We start from the raw sequence: 25,005 nt of genomic DNA on the forward strand, positions 1-25,005 counted from the left end.
ATAATTTATTCGCATGTCAGCATATTTCTTTCAGATTTTATTTTTACCTCGTAGACTATTTAATTGTTTCTTGCACTTCTTTATAACTAAAAAGACTGGTCAACATTTTTTAAAATTTTCTGATACGTGTAGGTGAGAAGATCACCGACCATCAAGTTGACTTATAACCTCCCTTATCATCAGCACCACGTACTTCCGCCTCATGGGATCCCCATGACGTAACCGACTATTATCCCCATGAGAGCCACAGCACCATAAAGTCCACTCCTTGCCACGTAATCCAGCCCTTCAAACCGCTGATCAATCTTGATCACCATCTAACGGTAAACAGAAATGTCCTAAGCTAGTTGTGGTGGCGGGGGAGAGAAAATGAGAAAAGAATTAGCTACGTGTGGTCCATGAAACTCGCAAGCAACAGCACGTGGTGACCACACAAAAAATTAAGGTTTGAGTTAGTTGGAAACAAGCTGTTTTTGCGTATTTGAATCTTTTATAAAAGACAATCTTTTCCTTTTAATGTTAATAATAACGGTTATTTTTTAAATTAATTTTTAATAACATTATATTGAAATGAGGTAAAAATATAAAAAAGTAATTTAAATTAAAAAAAATTTAAAAAACTCTGTTTAAAATAGGAGAAATCTCTCTCTTATCGAAGAGTCGTTTCATTAATCAAATCCATTGTTTATTTTCAACTCTCATAACAGGTTATTTTGACATTCGAGAGTAAAATAAAATGCACGTGTTTTTTTTTTTTAAGGAATGGTAAACGCATGTTAATATATTGGAAAGAAATAACTTGATAAAAAAATAAAAAAATAAAAAAAGGGGGATATCATATAACTCATCGATTCCAAGACAAAGATGATGGGGGGGGGGGGGGGGAAACATCAAATAATAGGAACAACATTTATGCAATTCAGCACAACATATATTTGGACCAATTCAAGAAGAAATAATAAAATGAAAAAAAACTAAAAAGAAAGAAACAAAAGAATTTATTCTGTTATTGCTATTCCTTTTTATTAGAGTGAGAGAGAGAGAGAGTGACCAAAATGCAAATGCATCCTCCTCTTTTCTAGGTTGCTACCTCTTTCTGTCTTTCTTTCTTTCAGAGCGAGCGAGCGAGCGAGAGAGAGAGAGAGAGAGAGAGAGAGAGCAAACCTAAATTCATTCATTCATACATCTCATCTCAGCACATCAATTTCTATGGCAACCAACAAAAAATTAGGAAACAAGAGCAATAATAGCCAAAGCCAAAGCCCTCTTCTGGGTCGGTACGAGATCGGCAAACTTCTTGGACATGGTACTTTTGCTAAGGTATACCTTGCTAGAAACATTAAAACCAACGAAAGTGTTGCCATCAAAGTCATTGACAAAGAAAAAGTCCTCAAGGGTGGTCTAATTGCTCATATCAAACGTGAAATCTCCATTCTTCGCCTTGTTCGCCACCCCTATATTGTCCAGCTTTTTGAAGTCATGGCTACGAAAGCCAAGATTTACTTTGTCATGGAATATGTTCGTGGTGGTGAGTTGTTCAATAAGGTTGCTAAAGGCAGGTTAAAAGAAGAGGTTGCCAGGAAGTATTTCCAGCAATTGATTTCAGCCGTTTCCTTTTGTCACGCCAGAGGTGTTTTTCATCGCGATTTGAAGCCGGAGAACTTGTTGCTTGATGAGAATGGTAACTTGAAAGTCTCCGATTTTGGTTTGAGCGCAGTGTCTGATCAGATTAGACAAGATGGTTTGTTCCATACTTTTTGTGGGACACCGGCTTATGTTGCTCCTGAAGTTCTTGCAAGAAAAGGGTACGATGCTGCTAAGGTTGATATCTGGTCTTGTGGGATTGTTCTGTTTGTGTTAATGGCTGGTTACTTACCATTTCATGATCAAAATGTCATGGTTATGTATAAAAAGATTTACAAGGGGGAGTTTAGATGTCCTAGATGGTTCTCTTCTGAGCTAGTCAGGCTTCTTCATAAACTTCTTGATACTAACCCTGTTACAAGAATTACAATCCCTGAGATTATGGAGAACAGGTGGTTCAAAAAGGGGTTTAAAAATATTAAATTTTATATCGAAGATGATAAAGTTTGTAGCGTTGAAGAGGAGGAAGATGTGGGTTCATCTTCTGATCAATCATTATCTGAATCGGAATCGGAATTCGAAACTAGAAGAAGGGTTACCTCTTTGCCTAGACCTGCAAGTTTGAATGCTTTTGACATTATATCGTTTTCGCCTGGATTTGATTTATCTGGGTTGTTCGAGGAAGGTGGGGAGGGAGCAAGGTTTGTTTCGGGGGCCCCTGTGTCGAAGATTATATCTAAACTGGAGGAGATTGCGAAAGTTGTTAGCTTTACAGTGAGGAAAAAGGATTGTAGAGTGAGTTTGGAAGGATCTAGAGAAGGTGTGAGAGGTCCATTAACAATTGCAGCTGAGATATTTGAGTTGACACCGAAATTGGTTGTGGTGGAGGTTAAAAAGAAAGGAGGGGATAGAGGAGAGTACGAGGAGTTTTGTAATAAGGAATTGAAACCTGGATTGCAGAAGTTGATGCAGGAGGAATCCGAGGCTGCTGCTGCTGCTAAAGTTATTACTACTGCTCCTGTGCCATCGGGATCTCCACAATTCACCATCGATCCTTTTCCTACTGATTCTTCACAATTACCCGTTGATCCTTTTCCTGCCGATTCTACACAATTACCTATTAATCCTTTTCCTACCGATTCTACACAATTACCTATTGATCCTTTTCCTATCCTTTCTTCACATTTACCTTCGGATTCTGAATAGAGAAAAAGAGAGAAAGGAAGAGGGTATGCTTTACTCTTTCCGTTTGTTTAAATAAGTTTTTGCATGCTATATTTTGTTTTTTTGGGGCTTTTAAATTTCTTTGATGTTCTGTTGTGTCATTTAGGAGATTAGATGCTAAAACACATGTTGTATGTTCTTTTCTTCTGCCGAGAAAAAAAGTAGATTAATTGAAGAGAATGAAATACTTATTTCAGCTGGTCTTGGCAATTTAGTGGTGACTTGTGTGTTCTGTTAACTTGTGCTGTAAATGTGAATGAAGTTGCTCTCGTCTGCTCATTCCTGCCGATTGTGGTACGGAGTGTTGCAAATACAAGGTTCATGATTTCATTATGAAGAAGAAAATAAAAAAATGGAAGTGAATCATTTAAATTTCTTGATTGTATCTTGTGTGCAGTCCAATCTTGGGTAGGGATATGCCCTCTGCTCCTGGCTATACATCATTTGCTTGGATAATTTAAAGTATGCAGGTTGGAGAGTCTATATATTAGTTGCAAATATGATTGGTGAAGATATTAGGGAACTCTCTTCATAGCAAGATGTCAATAATAGCAATAACCATTTTAATTGAAAAAAATATAGTTGATGGTTAATGGTTCAGTTGATTCCTTAACATAACTCATCTGAAGGGTGCCTTAGTGGTGACTTGTGTGTTCTGTTAACTTGTGCTGTAAATGTGAATGAAGTTGCTCTCGTCTGCTCATTCCTGCCGATTTTGGTACGGAGTGTTGCAAATACAAGGTTCATGATTTCATTATGAAGAAGAAAATTAAAAAAAATGGAAGTGAATCATTTAAATTTCTAAGGTGTCTTTTCAGTTGAGTGATTGAGAAACAGAGAAGAGATGATACACAGTTAAAAAATCGTTTATATTTTCCTCTATTGATTACTACGTCTAGGAGCTGGAAATTTTCGCTGCATGCCATATGCCTTGAATGGATTGAAGTTAACATATCTTGAACCATCAAGGTTTTATCTGGTAAAGAATTTAGTGAATTGATTATGAATTTGTTTCACTCTCTAACCTCATTCTTGTTTTTTCTTCTAATACTGCTTTGCTTTTTGTGTGCATCATTAGTCATGAAATTGTGCTGGAGCTATACTTTGTGTTTTTGTTCCTTCTCAAAGTCACAAACTTGCATTTTCAACGTTTAATGCCTTCTTTTTTCATACATACCCCTCCTCCCATCCAAAAAATGCTGAAAATTCATCTCTAACGTGAGGATAACTGGAGCCATATACAATTTCACTTGATTAATTTAGGGGTATGCGTCGCTGGGATGATGCATGCTCTTCTGGGAGAAAAACACGGTTTCTGAATCCTTATCCTCTTCTGGGAGAAAAACAGGGCACGTGTTTTTGTTAGTACATAGATGGATTGTGTACCTCGTGCACGGACAAATTTGTGAGTCATGCAGGCATTATTTGTGGTCATAGTGCATTGCGTGCTGGGTATTTTCTAGTTCATATCCGCTATGATGGAATTCCATTTGGCACTCACCATTCTTCACACTGATTATGCAACCATGTCAGTCAGTGGAACTTTACATGGATCTGAACAGTGTATGCATTTGCTTCTGGACAAAACCTATTGTGTGCAGTGATGGAAATTAGAAGTTTTTTTCCTAAGAAAAAACTGGGGCAATTCAACAACGTAGCTAGCTGTGTTTGCTGATGGCTTCAGAGTTAAATAGGTGGCTCTGCCTAATTTCTAAACACTGCCAAGCAGAACAGCATCTGTAATTTATGTTTTCAACTCTGTTTTTTTCTTCTATATATATAAAAATGAAGTTGGAAGGTGTTAGGTATGGCTAGTCTGGTAGCTCTTGACTCTGACAACAATGACAGTCAGACAAAAGCCACATGCCAAACATATGGATTCAGCTTAGGGAAAATCCACCTAAAGAAACATCTATGATTCGTCTAGAATCATAAAGTCTTGGAGGTCGGAGAGTCGTGGAGTCAATTATATTGACTTTCACGATCTGTATTACGTTCTTCTTTCTTCATTTTGAGTAATGATTATACACAGTCCTGCATGGCAGTTTCGTTTAGTTCATAATGAGGGGAAAACTTGAAATCAATCTTTCTTTTTTTGTTTCTTAATCTAATTTATGGGATTAATTATGGTGATGATTTTGATAACATCAGGGTAGCCAAATAATTAAATGTTCGACGCTAATATTTAAGTTTTAATATCATAAAATTGTGTGTATTTTTCTATGATATTATTCTGATGGTCTATCTACATTGCAAATTACAAGATTTTGAAGGACTGATCCATCAAAATATTTTAGCTTCAAATTCAATTTCACCAGGGGCCGTTCCAAAGAATCTTTGGGTGGGTGGGTGGGTGCTGGGACCGCAAGGCTTCCAATTATCATTTCATGCGGCATCATGAAACCTCGAGGGCTTGACCATGTGGGTGCCTTGCCACCAACTGGCTCTATTGAATCTATAATGACCACTGATGCGGCCATGCTTGGCTTAGTGTTAAAAAATCATCTTACATAGTCCTTAAAGATAATTTAATTTAATTTAATTTAACTTATCAGATTTTAAATTTATTTTTTATTTGTTATAAGTTCGAGTCTTCTCAGAACCACTAAAAACTTATATAGTTGTTAACTTTAGGGTTTGTAAGATTAATCGAGAGATACACGTAAACTAATCCGAACACTTATATTATTAAAAAAAAATCATCTTATATTAAAATTTATATAGTCTTTAACTTTAGGGTCTGTGAGATTAATCGAGATACACGTAAACTAACCCGAACACCTATGTTATATATATAAAAAATCATCTTATATTAAAATTTCAAACTTTTTTTTTTAATTAAAAGGTTATTGAGCTTAAAATTTATATAATCTTATATTATTTTATATTTAATTTTTATCAAATATAAATATAATAGAGGTAATGAGTTTAATCTAAAATTTAAGCGTAAGCCCCCTTTTTTTTTTTAAGTGGAAGTGATATTTAAATTTATGATTGTTTGTTTATTAAAATTTTAATACAATAATAATATAAAAAAACCATCAAGTTTAAATAATATTTTTAAATATAATTTTATATTGTTTTTGGAGCGCGAAATAAGACAGAGGTAAAGCAGTGGTACGTAGTTAAAAGAGGCCCACGGATCAATTATGCAGAATAAAGTGAATCTATGCATTGACCTTCGAGACCACAAGGGTCTTCCATCGCTTTTGACTAAATAAATAAATAAATAAATAAAAAATCACATCAAACGAATTTTGGTCAGGGTTGGGCCACACATATATTTTCTACAATATTCTTGAATTCCACCATTTCTATCATCCTAGTGGGCGACATCAGCATCATACGGTCAGGGTTTACATTGAGAAATAAAATAAAATAAAATAAATTTAATGATCCAAATTTCCCAACTCTCTAACAAAAATACCCTTATACTTTTCCTAATGCCAAACATATCCTTAATAGACTCACTTCTCTCCCGGCCCTAGCTCTTCTTCTCTCCCGTTTCATTCTTCACAAGAAAGAAAAAAACGATGGAAGCTGTTGTGGCTGTTCTTCACAAAAAGGAAGAGAAGAAATCAAAGGTATGCCTAACTTCTTCTTATCTCTTACTTGCCAATGGTAAATTTCTCACTTCCTGTTTTACTATACAACTTTTGATAAAAAATATATATTTTTTTCTATTTTAGATTCCTCTTTTGCTGCTAAAAAAAACTATACAATTGTATCTAGTTGCGTATAATTTGGTTGAAATAAACTCTTAGCCTGTGTTAGGCAGTATAGAGTAGAATTTTTTGAATTCAAATTGGATGGAATCTTGAGGATTTTTTCTTGTTTAGAAAAAAAAGAAGAAGCAAGGAATGAACTTTTCAGTGCCATTCAATTTCAAATTGAAAACTTACCAAACTCAGCACTATAGATTCGTTCCAATTATATGGTCAGCTAACCTTGCCATGGTCTACTTTAGATCACTACTTGCTCTTTCTTTTTGTTGAAAGACGAGGTTACAACCTAAGGCCTTTAAGGGTTTAACCAACCATTTTTTATGAACAAGCTAGCTATACTCTCATGGCTGCTTTCAGTTTAGTCTCCAAATCTTAATAGTGAATGTTGAATAATCTTTTCCCCTCTTGGAAATCCAGCCAGCAAGGGCTAAATATTCATGAAAATCTCATATTTGTGAGAATTATTTTCCTTGGGAGTGAGCAGTATCTTTCACATATAGAAATCTACCTTTCTTTTCCTGGGTAAATAGAATTCATAGTGATATTAGATAAATTCCAATGGAAGATTTGGAACTAGCATAATTGTGTCTCTCTTGTGAGTTTCCAGAGAAAAAAGAGAGTCCATCTTATATTTCTTCTAATGTTTTTGTTTTAGATGATAATGAGAGATTGCTGGTATTGATTTTGGAGGTTTTAGTTGACTGTTTTACCTCTACATATGACTGCATTTTATAATCGTCTTACATCCTGCAAGCTGTTCCAGCAGAGTACATGTATTTCTCCAAAAGAAGTTTTGCCAACAAATCAATTCTTTTTCACCGAGCACTTTTCTTCCATGACTGATTCTGATAGGACATGGCCAAGTTAATTGGTTGAATCTTTATATGTGTTAGCTGTCTCCTTCTTAGGAAAATTGGAGACTAGTGGAAAGGTGAAGAAAAGAGCAGAAGAGAGGAAAGGAGACAGTTTAAAGAAGAAACTGGTGTCCCGCTCCATCAGGACGGGTCTTCAGTTCCATGTTGCTTTTTATGTGCTTGTAGATAAATCTTTTTTTTTTGAATGTTTTTAGGCCTGTGAAATTCTCTCTTTTACTTTTATTCTGCCATGTACAATATTCTTTCTACTTAATATGAGTGAATGAAATCAATTTTATTTCAAATATTTAAGACTTGTCATTCCATAATCATGTTCAAATCAGCTATTTTTTGCACAACATCCATATAGCTAGCTATACAGCACACTTGGTGGCTTGAGTTTTTGAGCAATCGGTAATATTCAAAATATATCACAAACCATACACTCAGGTTTAAAGTTTCTTTCAAAACAATGATAAATAAACAAAAATACCTTTAAAATGAGAAAAAAATATTTTGTGCTATTATCTTCAAACTATTAAAGTTTATAAGTCCAAGTCTCATATGCCAAAATCAAATATCATCCTTCACACATGCATTTAGACATTTAGGTACATCCGTCTCTATATTTAACAAGAACATTCTATTCTTTGTCATGGATACCTTTGTAATCATAGCTTCTTTAATGTCAAGTAATGTTAAAATACGATCTTTCATTTTAATCTTATACCCATTTTGCCAGTGTAATATTTAACAAGAACATTCTATTATTTGTTTCCACACATATGATTATTGGCTCCATTGTTTAAATACCACATGCTCTCTTTGTCTTGTATTCTCTCATCATGCACTAGTAATATGGTGGTTTTCTTCTCCTCTTCTATCACTAGATTTGCATTCTCCTTAACCCTCTTATATGGATTTCAGCAATCCCTAGCATAATGACCTAGCTTTTGACAATTATAGCATTTAACTTTTGATTTGTCAAACCTAAATTTTAGATTGCCATTGTTAGTGTAATCGGTCGATCGGTTTGCTTCACACGGTGGACCGACTGACCTGTTGAGGCTGCCACGACCTTCTCTTCCAAATCTGCCCCTTCCTCTTCTTTCTTTGCTTTGTACATATCCTCTACCCCTTTGTGAATATCTAGAACTATTTTGCTTTGAAAAAAATATTTGTGCACCCATATCCTCTTGAATCTCATTGACTCTTTCCTCACGGGCTTGTAATTTTCCTATAAGACCTTAAATTGAAAGAACATTCATATTTTGTGACTTCTCTATTACGCCCACCATATAATTGAACTTCTTTTGCAGCGAGCATAGGATATTCTCTACCATACGTGTCTTTTCTATCTTCTCACTATATCTTTTCATTTGATTGTATATGACCAATACTCTTGCAAAGTATTCTGGAATATTTTCCGATTCAAGTATATGTAACTTTTCAAAGTCACCATGTAGCTTTTGCAAACATATCTTTCTCACATTGTTAGCTCTTTGGTTTGATTCTTGCAAAACTTCTCATGCTTGCTTGACGGTGGTTTCATTGACTACTATCTCAAAAGTGGCGTCATCCAAACATTGATGGGTGATTGTTAGTGCTTGTTGATCCTTCATCATGCCTTTTACACGACCTCCCTTTGCGATGAAGTTAGTGATATGCTCCATCTATAGGCTTCTCAAAGCCTTTTTCAACTGTCTCTCATATATCTTGGGAACCTAGCCAAGCTTTTACTTGAATACATCAAGTTTTATAGTTGTCATTTGTCAACTTAGAACATTGAAATGAGAAGTTTGAATTGACCATGTTAAATAATCAAACCTAAGCTTTGATACCACTTGTTAGAAGAAAGATAGGTGTGGTATAAGATAAAAAACAGTAATGCAAAGTCAAAAACTCAAAAATAAGAAGAAAATTGAGAGGAAGATATACTTGTATTAAGTGTTTCTCTCTAAGTTATCTTAGCTATTCTCTTTTTTTTTTGTGCAGCTTAATAGTGTTGAATTACAAGTCTTTTTGTAAACATAAAATCCTAAATAATTAAGGAATTAAACTAATATAAAGAAATTTTAATCTGAACAAGAATTGTTTTTTGCCAACTAAACAGATCGATAAATTTCATCATGCCTTTTACACGACCTCCCTTTGCGATGAAGTTAGTGATATGTTCTATCTATAGGCTTCTCAAAGCCTTTTTCAACTGTCTCTCATATATCTTGGAAACCTAGCCAAGCTTTTACTCGAATACATCAAGTTTTATAGTTGTCATTTGTCAACTTAGAACATTGAAGTGAGAAGTTTGAATTGACCATGTTAAATAATCAAGCCTAAGTTTTGATACCACTTGTTAGAAGAAAGATAAGTGTGGTATAAGATAAAAAACAGTAATGCAAAGTCAAAAACTCAAAAATAAAAAGAAAATTGAGAGGAAGATATACTTGTATTAAGTGTTTCTCTCTAAGTTATCTTAGCTATTCTCTTTTTTTTTATGTGCAGCTTAATAGTGTTGAATTACAAGTCTTTTTGTAAACATAAAATCCTAAATAATTAAGGAATTAAACTAATATAAAGAAATTTTAATCTGAACAAGAATTGTTTTCTGCCAACTAAACAGATCGATAAATTTATTTAATTCAACTAATTACTCAATTTTAACCAGTTGACCTGTTCCCAACTGGTCGACCGGTTCAACTAATTTTCAGATATCGGTTTATTTTTTTTAAAATGTAGCAAATAAATAACAAATTCCATGAAGATGCAACCAAAACAAACAATGTGATTAAATAAATTCACATATTGATGAAATAAGGCTCGACATTCCTAGCTCAATTTGTTTAGGTATTCCTCTGAAAGTAAAGGCTCGTACAAGCTGCACAACTTGAATATACTAGGCCTCTAATTCCTCAGGCATCCAAACATGTGCCACAATCCTACAGTAACATTCATGTGGGTGAGAAAAAAATCCACAGTTGATCCACCACTTCAATCAATCAGGTTGGTCAAATCACATAACTTATGCTGTTAATCAGGTTGTTCATATCGTAAAACTATTTCTTTATTTACACACTAGATATCACCTTTAACAAATGCTTTCTGCAACTGTCCACTTAGACCAGTCTTCCGAGGACCTATGGTTGTCACTCGTTTCCGGCAAGTAAACAGCAAGCCTCCTACAACAATGATGAAGACACCCTCGATTGGAATAATTAGGACATACATCCATGTATCTCTGGAAGTTCCATTGCTTGGAGGTTGTTCCTTAAATTGCTTTTCAGCAGAATGACTTGAAGACATAGCCCCTATTGTTGGAGGATTAACAGGTGAATCCAATGTCACAGGGGATTGAGCGACTCTTCTTTGCTTCTGGTTTTGCAGGGAAGCCCCCAATATTTCGCATGGTTGGAAGAGGAATAATCGGTTGAGATCTTCTCAAGTAGTCGGCGACGTACAAAACTGGCAAGGATCTCTGCATTTTGCCCAGTTGATCCTGCTCGGTGCAAAAGGTATCGGATTTGTCCCACAAGCACAAATTTTAAAAACAAACTAACCAAGTTTGGAGAATGTTTTGTACTCTCTATCTGGCTTAACAAAGCGATTTTCACTGCTACCATGCATAGTATCCTTCCCGAGCTTGAACCTTGTAATAAGGGTAAGCAATCAGCAGAAAGAACACACGAACAACCACAACTACAATGAAAATATGTCAAAAGTGAGATATCTTCATCACTATCTGCATCCGTATATATTGAAATTGTACGTGTGTGTGAGCATATGTTGTGTGTAAAACATAATAAATTCCATACAATTTCAGTGTCAAGGAATTCAGGTAAAGCACAAAATCTCCTCTAATTGGGAACATGAATGAATTCGCCCCACTCACCTGCTTCAAGTTGCTCCACCACATGCTGCACAAGACGTGCATTTTAGATCAGAAAAACAGATTATTAAACTGAAGCACACCCTCAACTTCAATAACTTTCATTCACAAAATGGTATGCTCCTAGTTCTTCAAATGTTAGTGGCATACGGCACAAGTTTATAATGTTTAATGTAAGACATGGGAGATAAGGACGAACTACTTTTAAGCTAGCAAGAACGGGTATGCATCAGTTCGCTTAAACTACGTGTAAGAAGCCCATAATCATCTCATGCTAAATTGATCATGTCAGATAGCTTTCATGAGGTATTTCTTGTGAGAAGCAGGGCAAGAGACTTCTGTCTGCTACATCGATGGAAAAACCAGTGACCACGCGGAGTAAAGAAATACAGTTTGTGAATATAGATCGGAGATACAGTTTCCCGAATAGCTGCAGATCTCTACAAACAAATACTATATGTAGTCAACAAGTTTGTGAATATCAAAATCATTTATTTCCATAAATCCTTTTTTTTTTTTGATTTACGTGGGGTGTCCGGGCCAGCTCACGCGCACCACGACTATTCCTCACGGCCCGCTGGACATCCTGCAAGCCCAGGAGCAGGTAAGGCACCGCGGGGGTGACAGGCGTATACATAGAGGATCGAACCCGGGACGGGGGCGGAACAAGTCACACGAATTGACCACAGCAGTTAAACCCTCATATGTTGGGTACACACGAGAGCTCGAACCAGGACACTCAAGCAGGGCAAAGCCTGCCAAGACCACTGAGCTACAAGCCTCGTGTGTATTTCTTTACTGTATTTCCATAAATCCTTAAACATCATGGTGGGAACATATTGAGTCTAATTTCTTTACTGTATGCTACTTTGTTTGAGAATATGTAAGTAGCCCACCAACACTAAAATCCAAACAGTCCCCGCCCGTCATGGCCAAATTCACATTCAATCAGTAAAAACAGGCTAATTGCAGTATTCGATTATATTCTTAGAGGCTTGAACAGCTCAGTAAATGTTGGAATCAAATGCTTAATTCCTAAACCCCAAGTTCCATCAAAGAAAGTACAGCAAAAATTATGAAACCTTACAGAGATGTCAAGCTAACAAGGTGGTTGAATTCTAGCGACGAGTTATCAAGACCAAAAATTGGATATATAGTTATTTTCAAGTTCATAATCTCAAAATTAGATATATTAATATTAGTATTTGAATACAAAAAATTATCTTACAAGTAAATTGATTATGATAGAATTTATTTAATTAATAAAATAAGGTATTCAAATATTAAAAAAAAAAGGCGCTGCAACAAACAGGTGGCTAGGCTAATAAAAGAAGAAACCATAACCTATGCATAATTGAGCAATCTCTAGCTCAATTGCAATTGTTTCATCGAACTCTCATTTTAGAAGAGATGAAATGGTTGGATTGGACCGATACAAGGACCTGGCAAAAATGGAAACAGAGTGTGCAACCCCCATTTGGGTTCCACGTTGAACCCTATACACAGTCAAATGTTGACACGTTTTTCAAAATAAGAAACATCAAACACCAGGTGGTAGGGTGCTTCAATGACTCATCAACACAGGTCGAATTCGAAGAAACCATAGTAAATGTTCTCTTTTAGACTCTTGACCCTCTCTTTTTATGCAAAGGTCACTTAACCCTTCAAGCTCCCTAGCAAGGTGTAAGTCATGCACAAGCATCCCAGCCTTTTTATGTGTGTGTGTGTGTGTGTATAAGACCAACACATATCTCTCTGTCATTGAATCAACTCCAACCTTTCACTTATAGTATTAATTCTGTGTGTTTGCACAAAGAAAACAAAAATGAAAGGCAAAGTTGGTGAGAGATTCTCTGAGTTCTTTGAGAAATGGGCATGTCAACTGGATGAGTATCTACAACTGCTACTGAGGGCATCAAAACAGAGAGTTATTAATACCGTCTGTGATCAGCGAGAGCTACAAACTTTGGTGTCAAAAGTGACACAGCATTACAAAGACTACTTCACTATCAAATGGTCTTTAGCCCATGAAGATGTGCTTGCATTCTTTTGTCCAATTTGGGGTAGCCCTTTAGAGAATGCATATTCATGGTTTACTGGATGGAAACCTTCAACGATATTTAAACTCATTGATTCAACGAGAATAAATCGAGTTCCTGGGTCGAGTCTTGCCGAGCTGACACAGGAACAGCTGAGAAAGATTGAGGAGCTGAGGGTGAAGATAAGGTTAGAGGAAGAGAAGGTGGAGAGGGAAATGGAGAGGCAACAGGTAGCTATGGCAGACAGGAAGATGTTTGAGTTGGCAAGGTTGACAGGCCGGGTCAAGGATAGCGAAACAATGGATCAGTTCGACGGGTTGGTGGAGGTGGCAATGAAGGGACTGATGGCGGGACTAGAGAAGGTTATGAAAGCAGCAGACTGTGTTAGGCTGAGGACTTTGAAGGGAGTTTTGGATGTTTTAAGTCCATTGCAGTGTGTGGACTTCTTAGCTGCAACTACTATGCTCCAAATTCAGCTAAGGCAATGGGGAAAGAGAAGGGATAGTATTAGCAGAAAGGAGTAGTTGTTAATCTTTTTAGGGTTTTAGGGCTAGCTTTTCTGTTTTTCCGTTTCTTTCTGATGGTTTTTTTCCCTCCTGGTTTTGGTTCTTCAACCTTTTTTTCTTCTTGCAGATCGACTCGATGCCAATCTTGTGTTTTATAACGTTTAATACAACAAGAAAAAAACAGATAACGTTCAACATGATAATAATAATAATAATAATTAAAAAAAAACCAGAGAGAGAGAAAGAGAGAGGGAGCAAATTATAATGTCAACTAATCTTCTACCATGGTCGGTATTAAACCAAGACTCTCCTTCCCTTCTAATTATTATATCAACTACTTAACTTGAGTAAATTATAATTCAATCCATGTGATTTTGAGAAATCAACAAATTATCAATTAATCCCCTTACTAATTTCAAAAGCTAATTATTTAGTTCTTTTCATTCCTTTTATATTCTTCTACATTTTCTTATTTTAAAAAACTAATAGATATTCTCCAAAGATTGATAAAAAAAATGTTTTTGGAAATAAGGTAATATTAAATACTATCAAATCAAGTGTGTTCAGCTTAGGAAGTAAATAATTACCTACTGAAAGAAGGGGACTAATAATTCGTTTCTCAAAATTATAAGGATTAATTTATAATTTACTCAATTAGCTATAATTAGATCATTGTTCGCACTACATTTCGTAAAAAAAATTACGCAAATTTTTTTTCCAGGTATTACTAATATGTTTTTTAGCAAAAAAAAAAAAACAATAATTAAAACTATATGAGGGTTGACTTTATATGACCTGGTTAACTTGACAGATTTAAGATAATTCAAATGACCGATAAAATACAATTTAACTTAAAAAAATTAGGATGATATCTTTTTGTTAAATATTGAAACAATAACATATTAGATCAACTTGAGTTAATTTTTTTTCTCATTCTCTTGTTCTCTTCTTGGTTAATCGTGCCTTCATTGTTTTTAGGTCAGATGAAATTCAAGGTTAAATTGAAGAGTTATTTAATAATCAATGATCAAATTGTAAAGAAAAAAGACATAGGCTTGGGTGTGATTAAATTCAGAACTCAATTGAAGTATTTTTTTAGAAGCAAGGATTAAACTGAATGAAGTGGGAAAAAAAATATTTAGTGTGTAGGAAACAAGTGCTAAAATGTGAGAGGACCTGCCGTGATATGATGGCATGTGTGGTATCCTTGAGCCTTCAAATGCAGTCTTCCATAATGTCTCTGTAAGCGATTTGATAGGGGCTTCCATTAAAGGTGGCGCGTGGAGGTTGTTTCTATTCGGTGCAACGTCGATGACCAATTTTCCTTCTCTTTTCTTTATTTTTTTTTCTCCTTTCACCTTGAAAAATGACAGAATTTTTTACCCTTGAGAAATGCATAATAAGCTCGTCGAAACAAACTATCAAAGCCAATTACAAATAAATCAAACATAGAAAAATCAAACATAAAAAAATCAAATTGAAAAAAAAAATCCCAAGGCTAAAAACAACCAACAATTTTTTTTTGGGCATTGTGTTAATCCATAGCAGCAATGAGTCTACACTAATAGCTAGTTGATGCAACAAGAAATTGGCTATGCACTCTATTTTTTTTTATATTAATTCGAGGTTTACTCTTTAATTTATGAAATTTACCAAAATTTGATCCTTGTATTCCTTTTTCTTTATAAGAACCTCCTACTCTTATTTTAATTGATTTAGTCCTTCTATTCTCTCTTTCTATTTTCTGTGTGTGTTAAATGGATCCCTCCATTTACACAATGTTAGCTGGTACGCCTAGATGACATCTTTATGTGAGAGCAAGGTTGTTAAAATCGCGATTTTAACACGGCACGGAAAGCTGCACACAAACTCGGATCGTAAAAACGGATCGTAAAATCGTAAAATCGTAAGGAATTTTAAAATACATAAAAAAAAAATTCATACTTCAAATAAAAATTTATACATAGTTCAAGCACCTTAAAAAACATGTTTCAAATAAAAATTCATACATATTTCAAGTTTTCAAATAAAAATTCATATATAATTCAAACATCTTAAAATACATAATTTAAATAAAAATCATACATAATTTAAAATAACTTTTCATTAACTAATAATTAACAAACTTAAAAAACAGCAATTATAAGAGTGTTTAAGCCTCTGTTTCAGGTCCCCTTGCTTCCTACTGCTGCCTTTTGGCATTGACCATACATGCCCTGTTACAACCTCTTCTTCCCTCTTCACTTTATACTGAGCAAGAAGGCCATTCAGCTGCCCATCGTATGAGCACTTCCGATCCCATGATTCACTGATAAAATCAGTAGCTCCCAGAACTTCAAGATCCAAATCATATGGGATGTCACCACGAACAAAATTAAGCTTAGAAGATGCAGCCACATCATCGTCATCATAAGCATCTTTTATCTGGCGATATAGCCTTCCCAAAGTTTTCTTTGATTTATAGGACTGGTGCTCCTCTTTCCCCATAAAATCTGGATAAATTTTGGGTTTCAAATCCGAAGGCATGGAAACAATTTTCCCAGTCTTGGGAAAATCAACAGCTGTGGCCGCTAACTCTGCTAGAGTTAGGCACTTCTCATCCAAAGCACCATACCCACTCAAATCAGCACGAACTACATGTGACTTAGGGATTTTGATTTTTTCCGGTTCTGTGTTGTTATCTTGTGTGAAAGACTGAAAAAAGATGAAGAAAGATGAAGAATTGAAGAATGAAGATTGTGGTTTTGTTCTCAGCCGTGTGATTCACAGTGTACCGTGTATTGACTCAATAGGCCAATACTTGTTTGACACGTGGAGCTGGAGGGAACAGTGGCGCAACATTTTCTGTTTTGACACAAACGCGTAAAATCGGGTGTAAAATCGCGTTTTTGCGCGATTTTACCCGATTTTAACGATTTTACCTAATTTTGACCCGAGTTGAATCGCGATTTTAACAACCTTGTGTGAGAGTATAAAGTTGAATCCTTCACAACTCATAATCCAATAACTCTTTTTTTTTTTTTTTAATTTCAAATGGGTAAAAATTAAATGATTAAAATCAAATAAGTTAATTAAGAAAAAAAAACAACCTAATTAATTAAAGTAAATTAATTTTTACATGTTTATTTTTGTTCTCTTATTTATTTAATTACATAATTTCATAAATGGAAGAGTTACTCCAACACCAAGGTTCCAAACAATAAAAAGCAGGACAACAAAATCAATACAAGAAAAAAGAATACAAGACTCCAATCAAAACAATTAGAAGAGTGCATGGCCAATTCAACGTAAACCCTTTGATTTATCATCAAACCAGTTATTGAATTTAATTTAAAAGCATAGATCATTCATGGAAACTCCCTCATGTTTATTTCTTGATCTATTGACTTGAACTTAACAAGGAATATTGATTTATATAAAGGTAGTCAGGCTACCCTGTATTCTCCAGCATGGAAGACTGCGTCGACATCACATCATCTTTTTAACGTGAAAGAACCCCAGCCACATTCATGTCTTGGGCAAGTTTAAGATCTTTTCGAGGGTTCTTATGAGCATGCATGAAAACTTGCATGAATGATAAGTGAAATTCGAACTCTCAATTTATGGAGAGTTTACTTGCTGCTACTGGAATCAGAATGGCTCCAAGATCCGAAAGATTGCGAGTCCCTTTTTCCAACAAGAAGCTAACAGCTATAATTGTTCAGTTCTATCAGAAGTTCTCTACTTCCATTACTACAATTGGAATTCATGAAATCAATCGAAAGCAATTGTGCCAAAGGCCATCAGAAACTGTGAGAGCATAAACAAACTACCTATTAATCAAACAAATTCTCACAATTAATAAGTTCACTAGGACTAAAATCCCAGTGCTATGTTAGTTTTTTACACCACAAAAGTCAATCACAAAATACATATTCCGTTTACCATTTGGAACACAATAACCCACGAATGAAACCCTATATCACATTCTCATAGTAATGTGCAATGCTAGGAGAAATGGGGAAAAAACATATAACTAATAGAATGAATCAGATTAAAGAATACAATAATGGGACCAAAAAACAAAGGGACGGGAAAGCCAAGGATTGGTGGTATTTGATGATTTTGGGGCAGCACCGATTGAAAAGCTAACTTTTATATTTTGACACAGAGTATGAGAGAGACTTTACTTGCAACAAGAGTCAGCGGGGGAGAGAGCTCTAAGTTGCCTCTACGGATAATATCTCAAGCTCAGCCCACCACAGAGGAGAAAGTCTAGGGGTTGCTTGATCAGGTGAGATAGAAATCACTTCCCTCAATTTGGAGGTGATCTCCTTCATTGTTGGTCTGTGCCTTGCATCTGATTGGATACATTGTTGGATAATCTCACAGATGACGTCAAGATCGTTGTTTTTGAAAGACTTAAGGCTTGGATCAATCATGCAGCTGATACTCCGCTTGCCATTCAAATATTCAGCAGCCTGGAAGTTTAAAATTATAAGGTTACAAAAACCATCTAGTATGTAGATAGAACAAATATTTAGCCTCGAGTTAAAGCTGAAAGCTATGATTAGGTTATGAGATTTCGTACAGACTTACCCATTTTTCAAGGGGTCCTTGTTCTTCTGAGTATGGGAGCTTCCCGGAAATGATTTCAAGCAACAAAACCCCAAAACAATAGATGTTTGTTTCTGGATCAACATGGGGTGGCAGTGAATCCTCCAATTCGCCTGAGACCTTTGAGTTTGATGTAGCTTGAGGCAAAAAACAGATCTCTGCAATCTGAGAAAGCCAAATCGAGATAGTGAGATTAAATTAAAATTAAAAAAATGAAAAGAAGACAAGACGAAGTTTATCCATGACAGAGTAAAGGATGTACCTTAGCAGCATAATCATCTGTTAAGAAGATAGCGCGTGAACACAGTTTAGAATGTGCTATAGGTGGATTCAGATCATGGTGCATATATTGCAGGCAATAAGAAACACCCATAATAATCCTCATCCTTGTATTCCAGTCGAGATGTTCCATTTCTTTAACTAAAAATACAAAGAAATGTTTGAGACTTTCAGCCTTTCCAACATTGCACCAGCAACATTGACAAAATCCCCACTACCAAAAGTTGATTAACTGAGAACCTTACCATGCAGATGCTCAAAGAGAGTTCCATTTGGAGCATATTCAAAAACCATCATCCTATTGAAAGGTTCATCCTCCTCACAGAAGCCAATGAGGTTTACAAAGTTCTTATGATTAATCCGTGATAGTGTATCAATCTACACACCAAAAGATTTGTAGAACAAAATTTTAGTAAAAGAGAGATTTGCATAATAAAATCAATGCAAGCTATATGTTAAAGGCAAACCTTTTTCCGGTATGCCATCTCTGCATTCTTTGACCAATCTTTGGAAGAAGCCACTGTAGTTGATGCAACAGAAATCTCAACTCCACTAGACAGTGTTCCCTTATATGCAGTGAAACCATCAAATGTATCAATGATATTGCTGAAATCCTCACAGGCAGTTTCCAGCTCTGATCGATTTAGCTTGGGAACCCCTATATTTCATACGACTAACTGATTATGTTCATAATAAATTGAACAAATACAAGATCATGGAATAAACAATAATGCTTTAAGACTGGACCGGACACTAATCTACCAGAGACAACACATGCAGAAAGATAATAAAGCTCTGTGAAACTTAATGGCAGGACTCATCATGCACATGAAGCCAGAACTTGATTTTACTGAACTAGTGATAAAAATGAGGGCCATTGCCGTGTAGTTCACTCTTTCTGTTATAAAAAAAATGTAGCAATCAAATAATTAAGTTGAATAAGATGTCAACCAAAATTAACAATTTGATTAAATAAATTCACATGTTCATAAAACAAGTCTCGACATTCCTATCTCATTTTGTTTAGGTATGGCTCCACCAAAAGTTGCTGGAGAACTTAAATATGACCTCTTATTCCTCAGGCATCCAAACATGTGCCACAATCCTAAGGTGACATTCATGTGGGCGAGACAAAAACCCACAGCTGTTACACCACTTCAATCAATCATGTTGGTCAAATCACACAATTTATGTTGTTAATCATGTTGATAAATAAAGAGCCTAGCCTAATCAGCCTACTGATCAATAATAAAGTCAACAGTCTTTTTTTGTTCGTTTTTTATTTCTTTATTTACACACTAGATGTCACCTGTAACAAATGCTTTCTGCAACTGTCCACTTAGACCAGTCTTCCAAGGACCTATGGTTGTCACTCCTTGTTTCCGGCACCTAAAGAGCAAGCCTGCTACAAAAATGATCAAGACACCCACGATTGGAATGATTAGGAAATACATCCATGTATTTCCAGAAGTTCCATTGGTTGGAGATTGTTCTTTAAATGGCTTTTCAGCAGAATGAGTTGAAGCCTTAGCTCCTATTGTTGGAGGATTAGCAGGTGAATCCAATGGCACAGGGGATTGAGGTTGATGCTTCTTTGCATTTGGTATTGCTGGGAAAGCCCCACTACTTCGCGTGGTTGGAAGAGCAATAATTGGTTGAGAGGAAGATCCACCACCCGCAGGTGCAGCTTGGAGGTTACTGGACTGCTCAAGTAGTCTGCGACGTACAAAATTGGCAAGGATCTCTACATTTTGCTCAGGTGATCCTGCTCAGTGCAAAAGGTATCAGATTTGTCCCACAAGTACAAATTTTGAAAACAAACAACCAAGGTTGGAGAATGTTTGGTACTCACTATCTGGCTTAACAAAGCAATTTTCTTTGCGACCATGCAGAGTATCCTTCCCGAGCTTGAACCTTTTAATGAGGGTAGGCAATCAGTAGAAAGAACACACAAACCATCACTACTACAATGCAAATATGTCAAAAGTGGGATATCTTCTGGGATATCTTCATCACTATCTGCATCCATATACATAAAAATTGTACATGTGTGTGAGCATGTGTTGTGTGTAAAGCATATTAAGTTCCATACAATTGCAATGTCATGGAATTCAGGTAATGCATAAAAGCTCCTTTAATTGGGAATATGAATGAATTCGCCCCATTCAAGTGCTTCCAGCTGCTCCACCACATGCTGCACAATACATACGTTTTAGATCAGAAAAACAGATTATTAAACCGAACCACACCTTCAACTTCAATAACTTCCATTCACAAAATGATACTTGATGATCGGTTAGAAAGAATCAAATAAAAAAGGGATGCTCATCACTCTTCCAAATGTTAGTAGCATGCTTAATGCAAGACATGGGAGATAAGGACAAACTATTTTTAAGCTAGCAAGAATGGGTATGTATCAGTGCTCTTAAACAACATGTCTACGAAGTCCATAATCACCTCATGCTAAATTTATCTGACATGTCAGATAGCTTTCAGGTGGTATTTCTTGTGAGAGGCAGGGTGCGAACAATAGAAAAAGCAAGAGACTTTTGTCTTCTAAATTGATGGAAAAACCAATGACGACGTGGAGAGGTATTGATCAGGTGTAACTAATAGTTTTTCTCTCCGTATTTGATGATGAATTCAAGGTGCTTCAATTTAATTATAACACGTCACAGTTCACACCAAGACTAAAACTCAACTTAGGTATGGTTGGCAATAAATCCATCATGGCAAAAACAATTGTACCCGCGGATGAGTGTTGATAAAGAAAGATGGAAAAAGTCACTTACCCATGTCCAAGTTTTCTATTGACAAAGCTAACTCCAGTAGCAGCAGCAGATGCAAGGTTTCCATCAAATCGAAATTCAGAAAGCAGGTTAAGCCTCCTGATCTCCGGAGGAATGCTTCCCTCAAATTTATTGTCTCTTAGCAACCTAAGATAGAAATCATTTCAGGCTACTTAACTACACAACATAAGCCATCAAAACAATAAAAAAGAAAGACAGATCACACACAAGTGTTTTAATGACAGTAATCTTCCTATTTCTTCTGGAATTGCTCCACTGAAGTTATTATTCCTCAGGTCCAGTAATTCCAGCTTTCTGAGCTCTCCAATCTCTTTAGGAATGGCACCAGTGAAATGGTTTCGGTAGAGTACACTGTCATGAAAGTAAAGAAAGAATCAGAAAGTTCAATTATTTTTAAACCCAGCAGAAGTTATAGAGTACAAAGCTATACATCAGGATCAGAGATACAGTTTCCACAATAGTTGTAGATCTCTACAAACAAATACTACAGTCAACAAGTTTGTGAATATCAAAATCATTTATTTCCATAAATTCTTAAACATCATGATTGCGAACATATTGAGTCTAATTTCTACACTATATGCTATTATGTTTAAGAATATGTAAGATAGCCTGTCAACACTAAAATCCAAACAGTCCCCAAGCATCTTGGCCAAATTCATATTCAATCAGTAGAAATAGGCAAATTGCAGTATTGGATTATATTCTTAGACTCTTGAACAGCTCAGTCATATGTTGGAATCAAATGCTTAATTCCTAAACCCCAAGTTCCATCAAAGAGAGTACAGAAAAATTATGAAACCTTACAGGGATGTTAAGTTAACAAGTTTGCCAAGCTCCGGCGCCAATGTCCCTTCCAAAGAAAAACCGCTCAGATCCCTACAAGTGCACTGAACAACATTAATATGTCTGATCATTCAGCACCCACATGAAATGTTCCATTCTCTAAAATGCAACGGCAAACACTACTCTATATCACAATTCCATCAACAAAAATTAACGGAAGTCATCTACAAAATCCTCCATCGCATACACCTCAGATTAGAAACAAAAACAATATATGAAGGGAGAAATTTCAATTTTTTTCCTGTTTTGTAAGTGGAGCGATAATTATTAGCTCTTTTAAAGGAAGAATGAATAGCGACTTACAGTATTTGCACTTTTCCCGCAGCGCAATGAACACCAGACCATGAGCAAGGATCAATGTCATTGGGATTCCAATTTGAAAGAGCACCGAAAGGATCAGAATTCACTCGTCCCCGGAATTCCAGCAAAACCAATCCTGCCCACATTACATTCATATATCAAGACCAAGATTGATTCTGCAATTACATTTTAACAGGTACATGTCAATAAAAAATAAGAATGCATAAAACGAAGAATTACCCTCATCATTAAGCGACCAGGAGCATTGATTTTCAAGACCAAGAATCAAAACCAAAAAGAACAAAAATTGGAATCCAATTGTTTTCCATCTATCCCTCATTGCTTGATGAACCAAATTTGGCAGTGGAGGTAGCAACAATGATCGCCAGGTTTCCTATGCAAAACCACCCCTTTCAACTAACAACAACAACAACAACTAATGCAAAATCTTTGATTTACAAACAACCATGCTACAAAAACACGAAAAGTCTTCACATTTGATCATCTCAGGGTCCCTCATCCTTGTATTTTAAAAACACTTCTCTACACCCTTGTCCTGAAAGACCACATAAAATGGAAGAGCAGGCTATAATCTCCCTCTAAATCTCCACACCAATAAAATGCAGCTGCAAATGGGACAAACAGCAGGGGGGGGGAAAAGATGACACAAAAGTTAGCAGAAAGGTAAAAAAAAAGGTGAGCTTATAACAGACAATGAAGAATCAAGGAATACCCTCAGGAACAAGCAATCCAAAAGAAAAAAGCAAAAGGGACATTGAATATACCATAAATAAGGGCCAGAAAAGGTGTTTTAGTGCTGTTGTTGTGAAGGGCAATAATGCAATTTTGATACCAAAAATCCTTCAAGAGGAGGAAATGCAACGAGGGGGTGGCAGGGTGGATAGATGGAGAAGCTCAAACAGAAACGAAAAAGGCAGCAAGGAAATGGTATTGGTATTTTTTTTTTTTTACTAGATTAATAAATCTTTTCTATTACTGCCCCTTTGCAAGATGATCTTAGAGGATCTCCTCCACCATCTTTTTGGTGTTTCTCTTACAACTCTTTCTTTGTTTTTCTGTCTTCCAGTTTTTTTTCCCTCTCTCTCTCTCTCTCTCTCTCTCTCTCTCTCTGTAGCTAGCTCCCCTCTGCCAGCCACCCCAGCAACCTATCTGTTTCTGTTTGCCACTATTTTTCTTTCTTTTTTTGGTTTATTTTTTAAGGAATTCCATTACTGAGTAGATAATTTTCTTTTTTCTAGACAAAAGCATCGCTATCTATCTATCATACTCAACCAGCCTTTTTTTTTTTTTTTTTTAAGGATTCTGATTTTATCAATGGTTATAGTAGCAAGGGTATATGCATTAAATTTAGAATATATCAATTTTATCTTACGAGGTATCAAACTGTAGGAATCCATATCCATAGCTAACATGTCAGCTACATGCATCACAGGCTCATCAGCCTTTTTAAGATCACGTTTATTTTTACATTTTAAAGATATTCTTAAGATAATTTAATTTTTTTTATTTTTTATTTGTTCTAAATTAATTTTTTTAGTTTTTTTTATTGTTTTAATGTATTATATTAAAAATAATTTTTTAAAAATAATAAAAAATTATTATTTTAATACAATTTTAACTAAAAAAATACTATAATATTTCTAAAAATCCTAAAAAAAATTCATCAACGTTTTAAAAAAGTTTTTTTTTTTTAAAAAAAAAGAATAATATCAAAAGAATTTTTCTTGTATTTTTTTATCAGGTTGGTGGGGTTAGATGGGACCCAATCACTAAGAACATGTAGAGATGGCCTATGATATTTGGGAGGTGTAACTACCAACGGAAAGGTTTTGTTTTTATTTATTTATTTATTTATTTAGAGAAAGAGGGAGTGGTGGTTGTGGGCCCTCACTTCCGATGTACTCGGACGCGCTTTTCTTTCATTGACTGGGCCTCTTTTCTCTCGCTCCGTGCGTCCCTCTTTCGTTTTTATCTTTTCTTTTTGTTTTGTTTTCTACGGATGAATGCCTCTTGTATTTTTTAGCTAGTTTGATGATAGTGTAGTCATTATTTTTTTAAATATTTTTATTAAAAAATATATTAAAATAATTTTTTATTTAAATTTATTTTTGATATCAATGCTTTAAAATAATCTAAAAATATTTAAAAAATAATTAAAAATAAAAAATAATAATTTTTACAAAAAAACACTTTCTAACAGTAAAAACAAAAAAATCATTGGTCTCTTTGCTAGCTATAGAAACCATTTGTTTTTACATTGAAAAAATATTTTTAAAAAAAATTAATTTTTTTTTCTTCATGTTGTAACTTGATCTTTACCTTATTGTATTAACAGTTT

General features: G+C 35.2%; 3 protein-coding genes and 1 long non-coding RNA gene across 4 annotated transcripts; 3 read left to right on the forward strand and 1 right to left on the reverse strand.

The window, feature by feature from the left end:
- The first annotated feature begins 1,042 nt into the window (after positions 1-1,042).
- Positions 1,043-3,004, forward strand: LOC133698572 (CBL-interacting serine/threonine-protein kinase 12-like). The gene has a single exon (XM_062121548.1). It carries the CDS (start codon positions 1,210-1,212, stop codon positions 2,788-2,790), a length of 1,581 nt encoding a protein of 526 aa, XP_061977532.1. The 5' UTR covers positions 1,043-1,209; the 3' UTR covers positions 2,791-3,004.
- A 3,222-nt stretch (positions 3,005-6,226) lies between these two features.
- LOC133699995 (uncharacterized) lies at positions 6,227-7,694 on the forward strand. Its single transcript, XR_009843347.1, has 2 exons — positions 6,227-6,392; positions 7,300-7,694. It is a non-coding gene; the product is annotated as an uncharacterized LOC133699995 (long non-coding RNA).
- Positions 7,695-13,013: 5,319 nt separating this feature from the next.
- LOC133698375 (protein DOG1-like 4) lies at positions 13,014-13,972 on the forward strand. The gene has a single exon (XM_062121272.1). It carries the CDS (start codon positions 13,096-13,098, stop codon positions 13,831-13,833), a length of 738 nt encoding a protein of 245 aa, XP_061977256.1. The 5' UTR covers positions 13,014-13,095; the 3' UTR covers positions 13,834-13,972.
- Positions 13,973-17,630: 3,658 nt separating this feature from the next.
- LOC133698580 (protein MALE DISCOVERER 2-like) lies at positions 17,631-23,825 on the reverse strand. The gene is made up of 14 exons (XM_062121556.1): positions 23,432-23,825; positions 22,887-23,272; positions 22,650-22,782; positions 22,308-22,379; positions 21,708-21,851; positions 21,483-21,626; positions 20,783-20,884; positions 20,543-20,604; positions 20,000-20,455; positions 19,158-19,348; positions 18,936-19,068; positions 18,674-18,831; positions 18,394-18,576; positions 17,631-18,275 (listed from the first exon to the last, which is right to left on the reverse strand). Exons 2-14 carry the CDS (start codon positions 22,984-22,986, stop codon positions 18,015-18,017), a joined length of 2,139 nt encoding a protein of 712 aa, XP_061977540.1. The 5' UTR covers positions 22,987-23,272; positions 23,432-23,825; the 3' UTR covers positions 17,631-18,014.
- Between the last annotated feature and the right edge of the window lie 1,180 nt (positions 23,826-25,005).

This window comes from Populus nigra, chromosome 7, assembly GCF_951802175.1.
Source record: "Populus nigra chromosome 7, ddPopNigr1.1, whole genome shotgun sequence".
Taxonomy (NCBI): domain Eukaryota; kingdom Viridiplantae; phylum Streptophyta; class Magnoliopsida; order Malpighiales; family Salicaceae; genus Populus; species Populus nigra.